This window comes from Zootoca vivipara, chromosome 3 (genome assembly GCF_965207765.1).
Source record: "Zootoca vivipara chromosome 3, rZooViv2.hap1.1, whole genome shotgun sequence".
In the NCBI taxonomy this organism is placed as follows: Eukaryota; Metazoa; Chordata; class Lepidosauria; order Squamata; family Lacertidae; genus Zootoca; species Zootoca vivipara.
In genome coordinates, this window is record NC_142586.1 from 10,757,268 (window position 1) to 10,776,231 (window position 18,964).

The following is an 18,964-nucleotide window of genomic DNA, read 5'->3' on the forward strand; positions in this document are numbered from 1 at the left end:
GGCAGTTCGAATCCGTGCAACGGGGTGAGCTCCTATTGCTCTGTCCCAGCTTCTACCAACCTAGTAGTTCGAAAGCACACCAGTGCAAGTAGATAAATAGGTACCGCTGTGGTGGGAAGGTAAATGGTGCTTTCATGCGCTCTGGCTTCTTTTATGGTGTTCTGTTGCTCCAGTAGTGCTTTAGTCCTGCTGGCCACATGACCTGGAAAGCTGTCTGTGGACAAACGCCAGCTCCCTTGGCCTGAAAAGCGGGATGAGCGCCGCAACCCCATAGTTGCCTTTGACTGCACTTAACTGTACAAAGTTCCTTTACCTTGACCTTTACTTATAGCAACTGGACCCTACCATTTATATTTCTGTTTTCTCTGGGCTGAGTTTGTTTGCTATTCTTCCTCCAACACATAACCACCTTCAGCTGTATGTAGAGACGCACAGTCCTCCTCCTGCCATGTCACAAGGACCCGAAAAGCTGAGATACAATGACACCCAACTCTGCACAGCCCCTCCTGGTGGCTCCATGCAGCTGTTGAATAGCAGAGGCTGGATCCTAACTATCCTGAGGGAAAACTCCTATGGGGCAGCATAAAGGTAAAGGGTAAAGGGACCCCTGACCGTTAGGTCCAGTCATGGACAACTCGGGTTGCGGCGCTCATCTTGCTTTACTGGCCGAGGGAGCCGGTGTACAGCTTCTGGGTCATGTGGCCAGCATGACTAAGCCGCTTCTGGCAAACCAGTCACATGGAAACACCGTTTACCTTCCCGCTGGAGTGGTACCTATTTATCTACTTGCACTTTGACGTGCTTTCGAACTTCTAGGTTGGCAGGAGCTGGAACAGAGCAACGGGAGCTCACTCCGTCGCGGGGATTTGAACCGCCAACCTTCTGATCAGCAAGCCCTAGGCTCTGTGGTTTAGACCACAGCGCCACCCGTGTCCCATATAGGGCAGCATAGCTGTCCCCAATCACCACCTTCTCTTCAGCTTCCCTGACAGGTAGGAACAGAACCACTTCAGGCAGTGCCATCAGGCCCGTTCTGCAACAAGAAAGGGTGCTATTGAAGGCAGCTGAGAGATCCTGGAAAAAATAACGGTGTCACACTGCGAGTAAATAAATACGTGCAAACGAGCCATGGCCAGGTGTAGTTTTCTTCCACCTTGAGGGGTGACAACACGCCTTTGATGTAAGTGATGATTGCTAAAGAACGAAGGAATATTTGAACCACGATCCGGTGTTCCTAATAAAGAGTAAACTAAATCTGTGGTATCTTGGCCTACAAGGATTTGCATTGTTTCCATTCTTCACAGGAAAAGGAACTGGAAAATCTGGCTGCTATGGATTTGGAGTTGCAGAAGATAGCAGAGAAGTTCAACAGTAACAGGAGGGGATGAATCTGGCCTGGCCTAATGTGGGTATGGTAAAGTGCGGCTTTGTTTAACAGTACACTATATTTACTGGTAAAGTCACTGCCACAAGTGTTACTCTCCTTTCCTTCCTAATAAAGAAGTAAATGCAGTTTACTGCCCACTAGTTACCTAAGTGATGGTTTGCACAGGCCCAAGTATCTTTATTCCAAATACGCTAGGAAGACCAGCATGAATTTTATGCATCTAGACCTGTGTGCAAGGCAGACATTTTAAAAAAATGTGTGTGGAAATAATTGTGTGTGTGTTCTTCAGAACTATGTTGTCTCTTAGTTTGAAACAATAAAAAGTATGTTGTTCACATTATCGCATGCTTGCCTTCTCTGTTAGTCTCATAATGATTTGCAAAGTGTTGCATCGATCAGGGGGATGGGGGGGGCAGCAACACTTAAAACAACCAAGTCTGAAGTTCAGCCATTATTGCCCAACGTATGTTAAGTCACACCAGCAAACAGTGATGCCACAGTCACCCCCCACACCATACATTTAAAGTACATTTAACACAGAGGGCTTTTCCCAAGGAATTCTGGAAACTGTAGCTAAGGACACTGGGGATTGTACCTCTGTGAGGTGCAAACTACAGTTTCCAGGGTTCTTTGGGGAAAATCATGTGCTTCATAGGCAGGCTTCCTCAAACTCGGCCCTCCAGATGTTTTGGCCTACAATTCCCATCATCCCTGACCACTGGTCCTGTTAGCTAGGGATCATGGGAGTTGTAGGCCAAAACATCTGGAGGGCCGCAGTTTGGGGATGCCTGTTCATAGGTATGTTGTGGATGTGACCTCAGAGTAAGGCTCTTTGGGTGATGGCACCCATATTACAATGGGGCAATGGCAAATGCTCATCCCTTGGAACCCTTTTTTGAGCCTGTTGAATCTCAAACTGGGTCTGTTTTTGAAGCACAAACATACCCAAAGGAAGCATGGTGTTGGCATAACCCTGAAGGAGCGTCTCCACCCCCATCGTTCTGCCCAGACACTGAGGTCCAGCTCCGAGGGCCTTCTGGCGGTTCCCTCGCTGCGAGAAGCAAAGTTACAGGGAACCAGGCAGAGGGCCTTCTCAGTAGTGGTGCCCTCCCATCAGATGCCAAGGAGATAACTATGCAACCTCTATAGGCTTTTAATGTTTGATGTTTTCTTACTGCCAAGAGTGGCTGGGGCAACCCACCCAGATGGATTGGGAATCATAATAATAATAATAATAATAATAATAATAATAATAATAATAATAATAAATAAATAAAAGAATAGGTTCTGTTTTGGTGCTTATCATTCTAAATTCTTTATTGTACATCAATTAAACAAAATAAATTTCCCTTTATCATTCTAAATTATGCAAGTATTGCTAAGAATCTTACCCCCCTCCCCCAATATATATAAACACTATGCTTATATATATGGGCCGTTTTCATTCTTTCTCAGCATACACTTTTCAGAATCGTGGCCAATAAGTCCGGTGTAAATATTTGTAATGTGGCTTTGGCTGTGCAATTTTCTGGTTTGGGTCAAATTTTGAGGGATGCCTACTGCATAACGCCAACAGTCTGGAGGCGCTCTAGCGTGGCACGGAATTGGATGTGGATATGGAAGCATATATATTTTTTTAAAATACTCTGAAAATGGAGAGGAGAGTAAAAAAGACAAAAAAGCAGGCAGGTCCACAAGTGATTTCTGACAGTTCACAAAAGGATGCCCAGATGTTTCCCACAGCTGTCGACACGTTTATCAGCAGGCTTGCCACCGTCCTGACTCCATGACTGCCACCTACTGTACATTAGGAATGCTGCTCCACTTAAGACTCATTCTGTGTTCTGAGCAGCAGTCAAGTGGTCAGTTGTATTCCGATAAGATCTGGAGGGCCTTATGCTACCCCATTTCTGGCATGCACATTGCGTAATGGGGCTCAGGAGCCAACCTTCGTCAAGCGTGATTTGCTTTGTGTAACTGGGCTATACAACATCTTGCTTGCTACATACCATGCCTAACTGGGGTCTGTGCGGAAAGCCAGGACGCTATGCACAATGGAAATATACCATCAAGGAGAAGGGGATTCGCTGTGGAAAATGGCGCCATTTCACACACTACCTGGCTTCACGCGAAGCGAGTTTTTCACTTTGGCCGCTGAGCGGATACGGAGAGCTGTCAGCGGCTGTTGAGCCATAGGTTTTGCCAGCAAGTATCCAAAACAGAGACACCCAGACTGGTATCCAATTAAACAAGTCTGCTAGGGGAAGGAGTTTTAGCTGGCACAATGCCCACGTATCAAGAACACAAACTCTTATCATATTCCTTTAAGTATCAATTCATTGAGTTGGCAAAGTACTGGATGAGAGGCTCCTCCAAAATAGGTACAGCTGGCTAAACATGTTTCCACCTTACCTATGTTTTCATGCTCAGAAGAAAAACAACACATTCTTGCGTAGGAAAAAAACCCTTAGAATTTATTGAAATGCAGGTTTACAGATCATAGACTCTACATAACAATATACAGTTATCACACGTTAAAAAGGCAAAGAGGGAAACCAGCTTTCATTTATTTTAAACGTTACTTAGTAAGTGAAAATGAACTATTGAGTTGTTTCCAACCAAGCTCTACTCAGAGGAGAACCATTGAAATTAACAGACCTCAGTTAGCCATGCCCATTAATTTCAATGGGTTTACTCAGTGTATGACTAACACTGGATAGGTAAAAATGGTAAAACCCACTGTTACTCTAAAATGCATAAACATGATGATCCTTAGTTCTTGTATCCAAAACAGATATAAAAAATAAAATTTTCTAGCTTCAATCCTGTTTCACCCATCCGTAATGAAACTGCATGATTTTGTTATATCCATTTCACTTATTAGTAATAACAACTTGATTTCAAGGGCTTGAAATGAAAAAAAATTATGGATTTTTAACCAACAGCATACTACGCCGTAAGATTACAAATGAGGTGGTGGTATAAATAATAGATTCAAATTCAAACAAAACTTTGAAGGAGAACAAGACTAGAGTTTCAGTCAATTTTTGCAGCAGCTCAGCAAGAGCGATTCTTCTATCCTGAAGTCTTCCACTGTGTGAACATTGTAATACATTTTTTTAAAGCTATGGCACTATCCGTGTACGAGTTGGATAGGATTCGAATGCGGTCCCTTCTCTGGATAACCTTTCTGCAACAGCTGGCAAATGCAAGACAAAGTACATTTCTCTGTGCTCTTAAGCACAGGTAGTGATGGAACACGAGGTGCCCCAAGAAAAACAAGTGTTTCTTCAAGTGTCAACGCTGCTCTTGAAGTTTACGTTTTTTAGATGTCGGCTCTTCATCTGTCTGTTCTGAGCAGTCCCCAGATTTTATATTCTCATTTATAACAGTGATGCCTGTCAGAAGGTACCCACCGGCACCACTCATCATCAATTTGGGGTGACTCCGATCTGGCAAGACCTTTACAAAGAGCAAGAAATGGCATGCAATCATAATTACAGAGAATAGTTTTAAGTAGCCGCACGATTTATTTTTTTCTGCAAGGTTTAAGTTGTAACTGAATTCAGATGGATATTTATACTATCTCAGGCATGTCCAACAGGTCTATTGCGATCTACCGGTTGGTCTCGAAGGTGCTCTAGGTTGATTGCAAAGGTGTTCTCCCCCCCAAAAAAAGCTCAACAACTGTGGGTCCTCCATCCCACCCCCCAAAAAAACTCAACAACTCTTGGGAATGACAATGGGTAGATCACTGCCAGTTTTATTATACTGGGAATAGATCACAGCCTCTGGGGAGTTGCATGTGCCTGTACTATATCATTTAACACAGGCATCCCCAGACTTCGGCCCTCCAGATGTTTTGGACTACAATTCCCATCTTCCCTGACCACTGGTCCTGTTAGCTAGGGATCATGGGAGTTGTAGGCAAAAACATCTGGAGGGCCGCAGTTTGGGGATGCCTGATTTAACACCTACAAAGAAACAGATCTGCCACAGTATTCCCACCACAACACTTACGTTTCCCAAAATGTTCAGTGCTATTTTGGAAATGTGATGGGCTAGTTCATGCGTAATGCCAAGCCGTGGTTTAGTGCTACTCAGAAGAGTACCAGTGAGCACTGCCTTGTGTTTACGCCACTTCAAAGTATCTCAGCGTAGCGTTGTGTGGTAATCAGGAACTCTAGTTTAAAATCAAATAGCGGCCAGTCTTTAAACAAGTAGCTTGGGAAGCTGCATCATTTAACCACTGCTTATTTTTAAACTAGGATCCTTGGTTTGCATACTATGAAATATTTTGCCCATTTCTTGAAAGTGAAAGTAAACACAGCCAAAGTTCTTGATCTATTATGCTCTTGGTCCCACACTGTAAAACTCAGTAACAGTTTTGCAGTGATGAAGAAAAACCCTCCCAAAACAGAGGTGCCAGTGACCAGTTGATATTTATTTAGCAGAAAACTAAAAGTTACTGTTGACTTAAACAGGGATTTGTGTTTCTGCTCATACTCCCAATTACTCAAGAACTGAAGGAAGCCTTGCATTATCATGGCTACTTAGGCTAAAACAAACACTGAATTTTTGAGAGTGGTGCTAAGATAAACATTAGAATGCTTTATTTCTATTTCATCCATTTGGGGGGCTGAGATTTCCCACCATACATATATATGTGCAATTCTTACCTGATAATTTCGTAACCACGTTTCAGAGACTTTCAGATTAATGACACCCCCCTTTTCTCTCAGTTTCGTGTAGCATTCCAGTAACGGCTAAGAGAAGAAAAACTGGTTAAACGAACTTGCTGAAAACTCAGAGGGATAATAAAAATAAAAGGTATTGGATTCACCTCTTTATATTGGCAGTAGACAACAAAAGGCCTTGAGGGAGCAACAAATTCTAATAAGGAGAGTAATAAAGGCGCTGGATGAAATCGACTGGCAACAATCAAACTGCAACAGAAAGTTGTACACAGGTTAGATCAAAAGATTGTTCATATTTGCTTGGGCAAACCAAGCGGAAATAAGGAAAGGCAATCTCTGGCAAAGCATATTGTCCCTTTATTAATGTTGTTGTAGATGCAGGCTTTAGTGCCATGTTGAGTCAATATATTTCACTTTCAGGAGCATTTTGCCTACATGTGGAAATCTGCAAGTCACTCATACAGCCTGGAAGGAGCCGATAAAACTCAGGTACTTAGGTCTACTTCAGTAAATTTTCAGAGTTGCATTTTTACAGTAATAAAATGTAGCAATTTTTAAAAAAGGTTTTACAAAGGAACATTTCTCCCCAAGCAAAACACATTTAATGCTCTGGTCCAGAGATCTCAAATATAAATTCTGTGAGTCAATATTTCACGACAGCCTTCAATAAATCATCCCATTTCATTCCCATTTTCCATAATTTTCAGCAAACATTAGCAATAATTATGCTGGAACAGAAGATGAGCAAAATAATTTAGAAATGAGTTGTTTTTAAGTCATTTATGCATACATGATTTAGGTAGAACTGAACCGCTAAAGGAAATGAGAAATATCTCCTTTATATTTCCCAAATGAGAAATGTCTCTTTTACTCTGTTCTCTTCTCATCTTTGATCCTCATTATGCCCATTCTACGTTATGGTTTGTTTTGGCAACCTAAATAATATTTGATAGGAAAGAGTTGGTGAGGGAAGAATTGAGGAAAGAATTTAAAATGTCGTAAGAAGCTGCTGGGCTGGCACAATACCAGGTGAAGTTCAAAGAGCAAGATGGACAATGCTAGACACCAAAACCCAACTTACCACTGTGAACAATGAATATTCAGCCCATGCTTGGTATTGTAAGGAAAGACCCATTAGGCTTTGTTGGGTACTTGCACACATTTAACTCGGGGAACAAAGTAAGGCCCTTAATTTTCCAGGAATATTTAGCGTTATGTGATCAAACTCACCCGTCAGCATTTTTCTCTTTCAATAAACCTGCAGCTTCTATCAACTTTTTCTGCCTCTCCTCTTGTCTCTTTTGTTTGTCGTGTGTCTGGGAAGAAAAAAAATAAACAGCTGACAACCAATCTGTCGGACGCTTTGACCTTTAATGCCCACGTTCTTTAAATTTAAAGGGTTATTCAAACTAGAAGTGCGGTGGGAAGTAAGATATGCACCACTGTTTTCCTCTGGGGGCACTCTCAGTGGACCACCACATCTTGCCTCTAAGCTCAAAATAATTCATATTAGGAGTGTGAAACTGAAGCACTTTCCGAAAGCTTCACAAGCCGCAAAGTGCATTAGGAGCACTTTGGAAATATATTCCCCACACTCTAATCCTAACATCTGTTGAGCTAGTACAGAAAGGCTTAAACTCTTTGTTTGACATACTCTACAACTGACTTCACACCATAAAATCCACTGATAAGAGTTGGAAGGGACCCCACAGGTCACCTAAAGTATCACATTATTCTGGTGCTGCAGGTAAACATGCATGGTGATTCTGAATAACTAGCAAGTGTAAATAAACTCAAAGGCACTGCAAAAAGAGTTTCGAGTTCTATCAAAAGACCCTGATGGCTGACATCAGTCTCAAATGAAGAGAACATAGGACAGTGTTGGTTCTCAAACTGCTTAGCTAATGAACAAATTGGCTCCTGAACGTCGAAAACCCGGAAGTAGGTGTTCCGGTTTTCGAACGTTTTTCGGAAGCCGATTGTCTGACGCGGCTTCCGCTGGAGTGCAGAAAGCTGCTGCAGCCAATCGGAAGCTGCGTCTTGGTTTTCGAACCGTTTTGGGAGTCAAACGGACTTTCGGAACGGATTAAGTTCGAGAATCAAGGTTCCACTGTAACTATTCCACTAGTCACTAAAGCTACAGGGTGCCTCTGAGAAATGTTTTAACCTTTCAAGTGACTGTAAATCACTCTGGAAGTTGCAAAACTCATGGGTGGGACATCAAATCTTTCAAATAAATGAAAGACGAACACCACTTGGATCAATTCCAAAATGGCAACATTTCCTTGATGACAGTGCCTAAAAGTTAAGTCAGTAGATTCTTACTGTTCCCTTTGCTTTACTGTCTTCCAATGCATCGCTCTCCGTTGGAATGTCCATTATTTCTTGTTCTTCAGGCTGACTGTCTTCCGCAGCTATCTCAGTACTGCCTTCTGTGTCTGCTTCTTGGACAGAAACTGGTTTGTCATCCAGCGAGCCATTGCTTTCTTCGGCCACTGCCGTATTCTCTTCGGACTCTAAAGGCAGTTTCTTTAAAGAAAACGTACCGGAGAGAAGACTGTCCACTTTGCTGAGAGGGAAATCGTAAAGTGTTTGGAAGAAGGATCCTGGAAACCCAAAGCAGCTTGTGGCTGCTCTCACAGGTCCTCCTCCTGGGTACATTTGAATAATGGATCCATAACCTGCAAGCATGGACCAGAGTCATTACAACAAACATGGAGCCTCGCACCACTGCACTGCGACAGGCTACATACCCGTGCATGCTTATCAGAAAATGACTTGCATGAATATAAACACCAGCATGAGCAACACTTCACAGAAGTTTCACATCACATCAATTCAAACAATTGCTACTCAAGGCGGGGGCATTCAGTTTTGCACATTCAGTTTTAAATCAAGTATTGAAGGACATGATGAGAACCCAAGCAACTTTGGGGTAATTACGCCAAAGGAAGGTTAGATTCCGGATAGGTGCATCAAACTGCTGCCTGCTCCACTCTGTCATGTGGCAAGCCTGCTTTGAAGCTGAACTGAATTCCAAAAGCAGTTTGACAAGAGGCACCAGACGTGACCAGGAAAAGACATTATTTTTATTTTAAATTTAAAAGCCACTGAACAGGCCCAAGCAGGCACATCTAAAGCAGCTCATTAGATACTGATTAAATATTCACCAGAGACCAACCCCCAGCAGTAAATAACAAGAGATAATGAAAAAAACAGAAGTTCTAAAATTTCCCCTCGGCTGCTTACGCCAAAGAGGTTGTCAAGACAAAATAAAATGGCAGATGGTGGGGAGGAGAGAGACCCGATGGTTTCAAGAAGCAGGGGAGAAACAAGAAAGCTCTAGCTTATGATTTATTCAGTCATTAAGGTAGAATACAAATAATTCAGTCCTTCCGCCATGATGGGAGTTGATCACTTTGGCTCCTCCCCCTCCCCTCTCTCCCAAAAGCATCTGACCCTATGGTGGCCCCCATGGTCAAATGCCTCTGTGTCGTGTTCTGGGGGGGGGGCGGTGGATCATCTATGCTGTCTAATGAAGTGTCCGCTGGCTGCTCTGTCTCCCCCAACACTTCTCCTAACTCTGCATAACTTGGCTGTTAGCCTGTCTCTGATTTGTTATCTCCCTCATAGTTTGGCTGTAATTCAACATGGCCTCCCTCTTCCCTGTCAGCTACAGGAGAAGGGGCAGGCGACCTCCACTTCTCTCTCCCTCCTCTTCATTCCAGTCCCTGACACTTATTCGTAAGAGTGATTTTTGAGCATGAACTCCTTAGACCTAAAGAAGATATAAGACTCATGTTTTCAAAAAAGGTCAAATAAATATGTTACCACAGAAGCAGGACTATGGAAGAAGAAGAAGAAGAAGAAGAAGAAGAAGAAGAAGAAGAAGAAGAAGAAGAAGAAGAAGAAGAAGAAGAAGAAGAAGAAGAAGAAGAAGAAGAAGAAGAAGAGGAGGAGGAGGAGGAGGAGGAGGAGGAGGAGTTTGGATTTGATATCCTGCTTTATCACTACCCGAAGGAGTCTCAAAACAGCTAACATTCTCCTTTCCCTTCCTCCCCCACAACAAACACTCTGTGAGGTGAGTGGGGCTGAGAGACTTCAGAGAAGTGTGACTAGCCCAAGGTCACCCAGCAGCTGCATGTGGAGGAGCGGGGACGCGAATCCGGTTCCCCAGATTACGAGTCCACCACTCTTAACCACTACACCACACTGGAATGTGTTCCACATTCCCATTAAAAAAACAAACAAAAAACAACCCACAACCACAAACTTCTGCATACTGCAAGCCTGCTATTCTTACCTCCCATTCGCTCCATTATAGCACCTAGGACCAATCCAGCGCAGGTTTCCATTACAATCATCTTATTGCCAGCACGGACGTTTCCCCAAGTCAGCATCTGGGCTAAAGTATCGTATCGCAGATAGCTGAGAAAGGAAAAACAAAGTCCACTTTATTATCAGCACATGACAACGACAACAACAATTTTATTATTTGTATGCCCCCCCCATTTGACTGGGTTGCCCCAGCCACTCTGGACGGCTCCCAGCAGAATATTAAAAATACAATAAAACCAAAACCTCGAAGTTGTTATCAATCCATTATTCTGCTCAGCTCCTTTATGTTAGAAATACAAAAAGCTAGAGAAGGAATTGGCAAGTTAAGGATACGGTGACTAAATGTTATAGGAAAATATATAGGAGTGTAGGGCAGGATTGGGCAGGGTGAGGACCCACCCACTCAGTGTTACGTGGTTGCCAAGAGGGCAATACTTGATTATAGCAGCCAACTAATATACAGATTAGCAAATGTAAGACTTATTTTAAATCACTGATGGAAATCAATCCTCTCAAGAAGTTAAGATCAAGTCACCTGCTCCATGCTAATGGACTTACAGGCTCACAACACGAAGTTGGTCAAAACTGCTTTTTTGGTCCATCCAATGCTAGGATTCAGACACCCACTAACATGCCACAAATAGCTGGCTGAAGCAATCAGGAACACAAATCAAGCTATACACAACGCAAATAACTGCTATTCTATGTCGTCAGTGTTTGGACAAAGCTTGGTTTCCACTCATGGTTTGTCTGGAGAGAGTCAAGTATGAGACCAGACTCAGATGATACACTAAGCCAAATCCCACCTTATTAAAACACGACAAAACAAAATTTTTGAAGTTGTTATTAATCCATGATTCCGTTCTTGACTTAGCTCCTTTATGTTAGGAATGCAAAAAGCTAGAAGTCAGAGCGAAATGACCGGGGAACAGTTTCCTTTCCAGGAGTTTGCTTGTTTGTGCTAAGCTATGGTTTGGCTTGGCGTTAAGTGTAAACTGAGCCATAGTCAACATAGCAAATCTCCTACATCAGCTTTTAAGTTCTACTCTTGTAGAACTTTCTACAAAAAAAAGAAAAAAAGATATGTTGATACTCAGATTCAAAATATATAATATTTAACATGCATTCACAAAACATAGGTTGTGTTCTTTCAGGTGAAGGCTCTCAAGTTTAATACACCAGGTTTCCCATATGACAGAAATAAATTGAGCCTTACTTTATTTTTCCTGGTTCCCTTCCATAGTACATTGTTGACAGAATACGTGTTGATGGCTTTACGATTGTAATAACCGCCTCATATCTGTAAGCAAAGCACAGCAATCATGTTTTAAACTAAAGCACAGATAATTTGTGAGCCACAATATACCGCTCCTGCTTTCCAATTTGAAACTTACTTTTTCTTCTTCTTCTTGATGTATTTATGTTGGGCAAATTCCGTCTTGTCTCTGAACGTGGTGCTGTTCTCTATCAATTGTTGAACTATTTCCTTTAAGAGAGAGGTATGTCAGCATTGCCTCCCTACATTATACTTACTTGAAAAAGAAAAAGAAAGTTTTCACATTTAAACCAGAGTACACAAGCAACGTCTAATGAAAGTAAGCACTTTTGGTTGAAAAGCGGTTTTCGGTAGCATATACTTAACCTCCTGGGGGGAGGAAGAGGAGAAATGCGCTTGGCAAACACTCCGCCACAAAACAAACAATCCAGGGACTTCCCTCTTCCTGAGGATCACAGCAGGCAAGATTACTTATGTGCCAACTGAAAACACCATGCACCCCAAGGAGAGAAGCAGATCCACTGGATTTTTCAATGATGGAATGAAAGGTCTTTTCATTTCACATCAGGGCCACATGGCCCTGCATCCAGCCAAGAGCCAGCTGGGAAGGAAAAGACCACTATGGGAGACCTACAGTTGCCAACCAGGGAAGACAACATCATGTCAAGTCAGCAGCCTATGTTCCTAATGGGGTTGCCTCTGAAGACGGATCAGAAACTTCAGCTGGTGCAGAATTCAGCAGCCAGGCTGCTCATTGAGGCAACATGGTTTGAGCATATAACTATGGTTGCCATATGTCCAGAAATTTTCAGGACATAGCTGGTATTAGATTAAAAACAACAACAACTTTTGCCCAAAAAAAAGCTCAACAAGTTTTGTGTCCGGATTTTCACTCTTTGAAATACGGCAACCCTAATATAACACCAATCCAAGCCCAACTGAACTGGCTGCCAATCAGCTTCCAGGGCCAATACTGGAATTTACCTATAAAGCTTTAAACGGCTCAGGCCTGCAATACCTCGAGGACCGCCTCTCTTGGTATAAACCGACCGTCATCTGAGGCCCCTCCTCCTGCCCAAGAGGTCTGGATGGTGGCAAAATGAGAATGGGCTTTTTCTGCAGTGGCCTCCTTTTCGTGGAGTGCTCTCCCCAGGGAGGCTCACCTGGGCCTTCATTTCATACCTTCAGGTGCCAGACAAAAAAAAAAACCTCTTCTTCCAGGCCTTTGTTTAACTAGCCAATCTATGGGCTTTTAAACTAGGGAGGGGGGGTCTTGTTTTTGTTTGTTACTATGGTGTTTTTTGTGTTTTTATATTGTAAAGTACCCAGTGATCTTTAGGTGAAGGGCAGTATAGAAATGTTAACAGTAAAGTAATAGTAATGGCACAGAGGTGCACTGATGGGAGAGGGATCGTGCCAATGCTGTTTTTACATTAGAATGCATCTTCTTTAGAAATATGGTTTTCAAACGTGTGTCTTTAAAGGTGGGGAAGCAATGTTGTGTATGTGGGAAAAGGCAGAAGAAGTTACTTTTAGATTCCAGCCTTGTGGCACAACTCTACATGGCTTCCGTCAACCTCAGAATGCATCAGATAAAGCAAACTGTCTAGCATTGTATCTCACAGTCAGAAGAGTGTGCTGGATAGAATCACAATTGTTAGTTACCTGTCCTTTAATGCCTTTATCCTTCAAAGCCTTTATATCATCATGAGTCAGTTTCTGAGACTTTCCGTCATCAACTATATTACGATTATCTGCACCCGCTTCTTTCGTTTCTGAAAACCAAAGCACATATAAAATTGTGAAATAGCAGTGGAGAAAGGTGCAGAATAGTCTTATTAGAGCTATTTTTAAAGCCATAAAAGCTGGGGTTCCAAAACTGTCAGCCACAGTTTCCCAGTTCGGACAAAACAGGAAACTATGGTTAGTTAAGAGCAGGGGTTCCCAAATTAAGGCCCGGGGGCCAAATGAGGCCCAATCACCTTCTAAATCCGGCCCGCGGACGGTCCGGGAATCAGCATGTTTTTACATGAGTAGAATGTGTCTCTGGGTTATTTGTGGGGCATAGGAATTCGTTCATTTTTTTCTTTTCCAAAATATAGTCCACCCGCCCCCCCACAAGGTCTGAGGGACAGTAGACCGGCCCCCTACTGAAAAAGTTTGCTGACCCCTGGTTAAGAGTCTTCCTGCTTTGATTCTTCACATCATAAAGGGAAAAGATTCAGGTTCAATATATCTTGGCTTATTAAGATGAATTATTCCCACTGGAATAAGGTCATTCAGTTCTCCAAGTCAGAGCCTGTGACTTGGGAAATGCTGGGCCACTGTGTTGCAGACATTACCTCCAGACAGTTCCCAATCTTTTATCAGACAACTAATTTATTTCCTCCTGACTATTTCCAGCTTGAAGTGTAGCTGGACTGATGCCTCCCCCTCACTTTTGCCAAACAGCAGAGCTGAATCAATGCTGACTCTATACTATACAAATATTAAAAAGAAAACAAAATAGCCCTCTCAGATAACCTCTGCCCTCACCCTGCAAAGGCTACACTTTGGTCAGATGTGCCAAATTATTACGCAGAACTGCACATACCATTTTTATGCCACAAAACTATTTGCTGGTTTTCTCTTACCTGTGGCAGCCTCTTGCACCCTGTTCTTTGGCTGAAGGGCCCCACCGCTGGTCACTTCAAATGTTGTTCCATAGATATGCCCAATAGCATTATCCAGACAGAACCACTGTTTTTCAAATACGATTTTTCTAAGAGGAAAGTTAGAAGTAAAGCAACCTGAACGTTGTGGGATATGAACTTCCAAAAGCAATCATAAACTAAGTAGATGTGAAATGGAACACATTCAAGTCCAGGTTAAAACGTAAGCAGACAGTTTTATAGTGTGACTAGCTTCTTGTGGGCATCTGGAAGTATTTCCTGAACTATGCAAGATTAGCAGTTTCGACATGCTTCCACAGGAGCAAAACAGTTAATTTAGTTTCATTTTCTAGTCTCTTTATTAGCAGTTGGTTAAGCCTGGGAAGGAACCAGAAGAAGCCTGCAAACCTCAAACAGCCTCAGTTCTGCCTCTGACTTGCAATACTAATACTGGTTCATATTGCAGAGCTGTTATATACCACAGATGACTTCCACTACTAGTAGAAACAACTTGTACAACTAAGAATAAAGCTTGTATTGGTATTGGCACTTTTTCAAAGAAGAATTTCTCTTTTTAGAAATACCACTTTTCTCACAAGAACAGTTACACTAGAATCCTGGTTTTCTCTTTCGCCCAAGATGTGGAATGCCAATTTGCCCTGTTTACCCTCCCTTCCACTGCCTGTGTCAATTTTTAAATTGTAAGATCCTTGGGGCAGGAACCAGTCTTGTTTGCTCATTACTCTGCAAAACAGTACGCACACTTCTAAATTCCAGAGTGGCTTGCCATGTCTGTTAAACCAGGGGTGGCCAACTTCAAAGAGACTGCGATCTACTCAGAGTTAAAAACTGGGAGTGATCTACCCCCCTTTTTTGGGGGGGGGTCAGGTCAAAGTTGTTGTGCTTTTTTTAGGAAGGAGGAAGGCCCATGTTGGGGGGGGGGGGTTCATGTAAAAGTTGTTGGAAGGAAAGCCCTGTTTTTGGTGGTTCAGTTCATTTTAGGGGTGCAGGGCAAAGATGTTGAATTTTTTTAGGGGAGCCAAAGTTTTTTAGCGTCTTTGGGGGGAGCCACTGATCTACCGGTGATCTACCACAGACGTCCAGTGATCTACCGGTAGATCACGATCTACCTGTTGGACATGCCTGTGTTAAACCATTGCAGCAAAAACAAATAAAATTTGCTTAGAGGCCTGATTGACAACCAAGCGATATATATATAAATTGTTTTTTAAAAAGATGTTACAGTGTGCCTTGAAGCAGCAATGTTACATTTGTAAATCTGTTGGGTTACATACGCAAGTCCACTGTCTCCTATCCAGGTCAATTTGTTCTAATGTACAATGACTCTTTAATACAGTTAATATTAACCATTATGAGTACATATAAGATGCATAATAGGGGCAATCCTGTCTTGGTGCAAAGGGTGATGAGAAAGCAAATTCCCCTGCAGCAAGCAGCTCTCACTATTTTAAGAGGCTGCGAGTAACAGTAGCCCTCCAGCAGGCCCACCTTAAGATCAGTAGCAGAGTCCCTTGGTACAGTACACTGAAATTTGCCTATTTGCTTATGAATGTTGCTGTTCGCACCCACCAATTCATTTCTGTGGTGCAACGGATTAGTATGCTCGGTTGTTAACCAGAAGGCTGGTGGTTTGCGCCCACCCAGGACAGCTGTGGGCACTAGGATTCCTGCATCAAAGGTTGGCCTAGATGACTTGGGGTGTCTTCCAGCACTACAATTCTATGATCTATTATCTCAATAAGGCATGCATGTCCAAAGTCAGTTTCGGGGGCCTAATCTGGCCCGCCGGTTGATTTTAATCTGGCCCCCGTGGCAGTATTTGTCCTGGGGTAAAATCCTAAAAACAACTTCAATCCCAAAAAAAGCTCAACAACTTAAATCCTAAAAACCTTTGGTCGGCCCCCACAGCCCTTCACTTCATCAAATCTGGCCTTCTTTGAAAAAAGTTTGGACACCACTGCTGTAAGGGGTTGGCCTGCTTATTCTATGGTAACTAATGGCAGATGGTGACATGCACCACCATCAGGAAATGAGCACATGAATAAACCATGGGCTGATATTATTAGGTAGGCCCCACAATACTGCTGCCAGAAAAGATACAAAGGGGGGGGGAGGCGGGAACGGTGGCATGTGGGTTTGCTTTAGTGGTCCCCCTTCTCTGTTGCATGACCTGTGGCTGCTAGCTAGAGTGGGACTCTTAACCTTAGGGTTGTGAGTTCATGCCGCAGGTTGGGCAAAAGATTCCTGCGTGGGTGGGGGTTGGACTAGATCAGCGTTTCTCAACCACTGTTCCGCGGCACACTCGAACGCGTGCGGCAACGAGAAGGGCAATTTGCATTGTCATGTGCCTGGCGGCCGCCAATAACACTGACCCGTCGGAAAGCAATATTTCTCCTCTTTCCCAAAGCTCAGTGCAAACGAGCCTGGCGGCCGCCAATGTATAACGCTGACCCGCCGGAAAGCAATATTTGGCAAGTGTTTCTTACAGTCATAATTATAATATAGGGCGGCACAGAGTTAAATTTGTTAACTTTTTTAATGGTGGTGTGCCTCGTGATTTTTTTACGGAACAAGTGTGCCGTGGCCCAAAAAAGGTTGAGAAACACTGGACTAGATGACCCCTGGTGGTCCCTCCAAAAGACTCCTGCGTGCCAGGGGGTTGGCCTAGATGACCCATGGGACCCCTCCCAAGGAACTCCTGCGTGGCAGGGGGTTCGTCTAGATGACCCATGGGACCCCTTCCAAAAGACTGTGTCGCAGGGGGTAAGACTAGATGACCCCCGATGGTCCCTCCAAAAGACTCCTGCGTGCCAGGGGGTTGGCCTAGATGACCCTCGGGACCCCTCCCAAGGAACTCCTGCGTGGCGGGGGGTTGGTCTAGATGACCCATGGGACCCCTTCCAAAAGACTGTGTCGCAGAGGGTAAGACTAGATTACCCCCAATGGTCCCTCCAAAAGACTCCTGCATGACAGGGGGCTGGCCTAGATGACACCTGGGTGCCCCTCAAGCCCCCCCCCCCGATCCCGCGATTTATCAGCCTCCAGAGGTGCCACAATGCTCCCTTTCGCCTCCCCCGCCTCCCCACGTGTTTCTAGCGAGCGAGGGTCGCGGGGGTGGGGTTTGGAGAGCCAATAAGCGAGCGGGGCTTCCGGTGGGTGCGCGTCATAAAGCCCCGCGTGCCCCGTCGCTCTCACCTCCGCCTGGCCACGGCCACCGCCTTGAAGACCTCGTCGCGCTTGAGGACGGCGAAGTCCCCCTCGCGGATCACGCCGGGGGAAGCCGGGTCCGGACTCCCCTCCATCGCCACACACGCGCACAAGCCACGCCCCCTGCCTGCCTGCCTGCCTTCCGCCCAAAACCGGCCAAGGCGCCGGAACGGAAGCGGCACCGCCCTCCTCGCCCCGCTTCCCTGTTTCCTTCCTATGGGGAAGCAGCGCCTCTCCGAAACGGGGGCAGGAAAGATGGCCAATCGGCAGAGCTGCTCCTCTCGCAAACCCCGGGTTGGGGGTTTCAAAGGCGAGATGGAAGCGCGGAGCCTGAGCTCCCTGAAAATCTGCAATAACAGCAGTTCTTTTCATAGCAATGGGCACCACGTGTATTTTATGCAGTGGAAATGGAATAGGATGGAATGAGGGCGCGGAGAGGGTGTGCCTGAACGGCGCTTTGCTCTTTTGTTTTTTAAGTTGCTCTTTTGTTAATGTTGCTCTACAGAATGTAAATGCCTGTACTGATTTGCTGACCGTGTGACATGTAATTTTGCCTATGTGTGTGTTTCCCCCCCAGTCGCTGTTTCGATCAAGGCGTTCTATAGACGGCGGTGGTTTGGTCGCTGATTTGTTAATTATATTATATTATGAACGCTACATTCGCGATGTCATTGGTAAGCCGCCTCGAGGAAAAGTAGCGCAGATGCAATAAATCAAATCCAAAGGTTCCCTCTAGACTCGCTCCAAGCCCTCGTCTCCTCTGCAGAAGAGCAGCGGGGGAGAAAGTGAGAAAGAGCCATCTCTATAACTCTGCACCACAGATAGGGTGGTGGTGCAATTGTTCGGCGAAGGAGCTTCCAGGCTCGATTACTATGATTTCATTATTATTATTATTATTATTATTATTATTATTATTATTATTATTATTATTAATTTATTATATTTTGGGGGATGTCTTCTCATCTGGGGCGACAGTAAGAATGCAAGGAGTCGAAAGTAAACGTTTTCGCAATACGTATGTCCTAAATCGAGCCAAGAAACCCTGTTTTCTAAAAGGTTGCACCCATGGCATGCGGTACACGGGGCACGCACACATTTTTAAAATGTCCCGCCAACGCCAGTGCAACTCATTTCTTGCAAACCGTGCAATTTGGGTTTTATTTTTATTTTTTAAGCGAAATAAAACGAACCACACCAAATAGGAATAGGACTTAAGAAAAGAGCGGCAAGTCCCCTATCTCTTTGCTTCTGCAGTCCCCCTCCCCGTTCCCCTCGCCCCATTTCCCAGGGAGGTGAGAAGAGGCGGGAAATGCTGCTGCCAAAACGCAGCTCGGCTACGGCCTTGGATCTCCCTCCGTCGTTTCCTATGGGGCAAAGGCGTCTGGAA

At 44.2% G+C, this 18,964-nt stretch overlaps 2 protein-coding genes across 6 annotated transcripts in view; one reads left to right on the forward strand and one right to left on the reverse strand.

The window, feature by feature from the left end:
- The window catches only part of CHGB (chromogranin B), an 82,483-nt gene extending 80,759 nt beyond the window's left edge, over positions 1–1,724 (forward strand). For all 5 annotated transcript variants that reach the window (XM_088665557.1, XM_088665560.1, XM_088665558.1 and 2 more), the window contains one exon: positions 1,305–1,724. In XM_088665557.1, coding sequence (XP_088521683.1) covers positions 1,305–1,388 — 84 coding nt within the window. In that variant the 3' untranslated portion in view covers positions 1,389–1,724. The remainder of the gene's footprint in view (positions 1–1,304) is intronic.
- A 2,116-nt stretch (positions 1,725–3,840) lies between these two features.
- TRMT6 (tRNA methyltransferase 6 non-catalytic subunit) lies at positions 3,841–17,710 on the reverse strand. The gene is made up of 11 exons (XM_035110126.3): positions 17,566–17,710; positions 14,332–14,459; positions 13,364–13,473; positions 11,817–11,908; positions 11,639–11,722; positions 10,388–10,512; positions 8,410–8,765; positions 7,315–7,400; positions 6,231–6,333; positions 6,067–6,153; positions 3,841–4,849 (listed from the first exon to the last, which is right to left on the reverse strand). The coding sequence occupies exons 1-11, from the start codon at positions 17,670–17,672 to the stop codon at positions 4,685–4,687; spliced, it is 1,443 nt and encodes a 480-aa protein (XP_034966017.3). The 5' UTR covers positions 17,673–17,710; the 3' UTR covers positions 3,841–4,684.
- Positions 17,711–18,964: the final 1,254 nt, after the last annotated feature.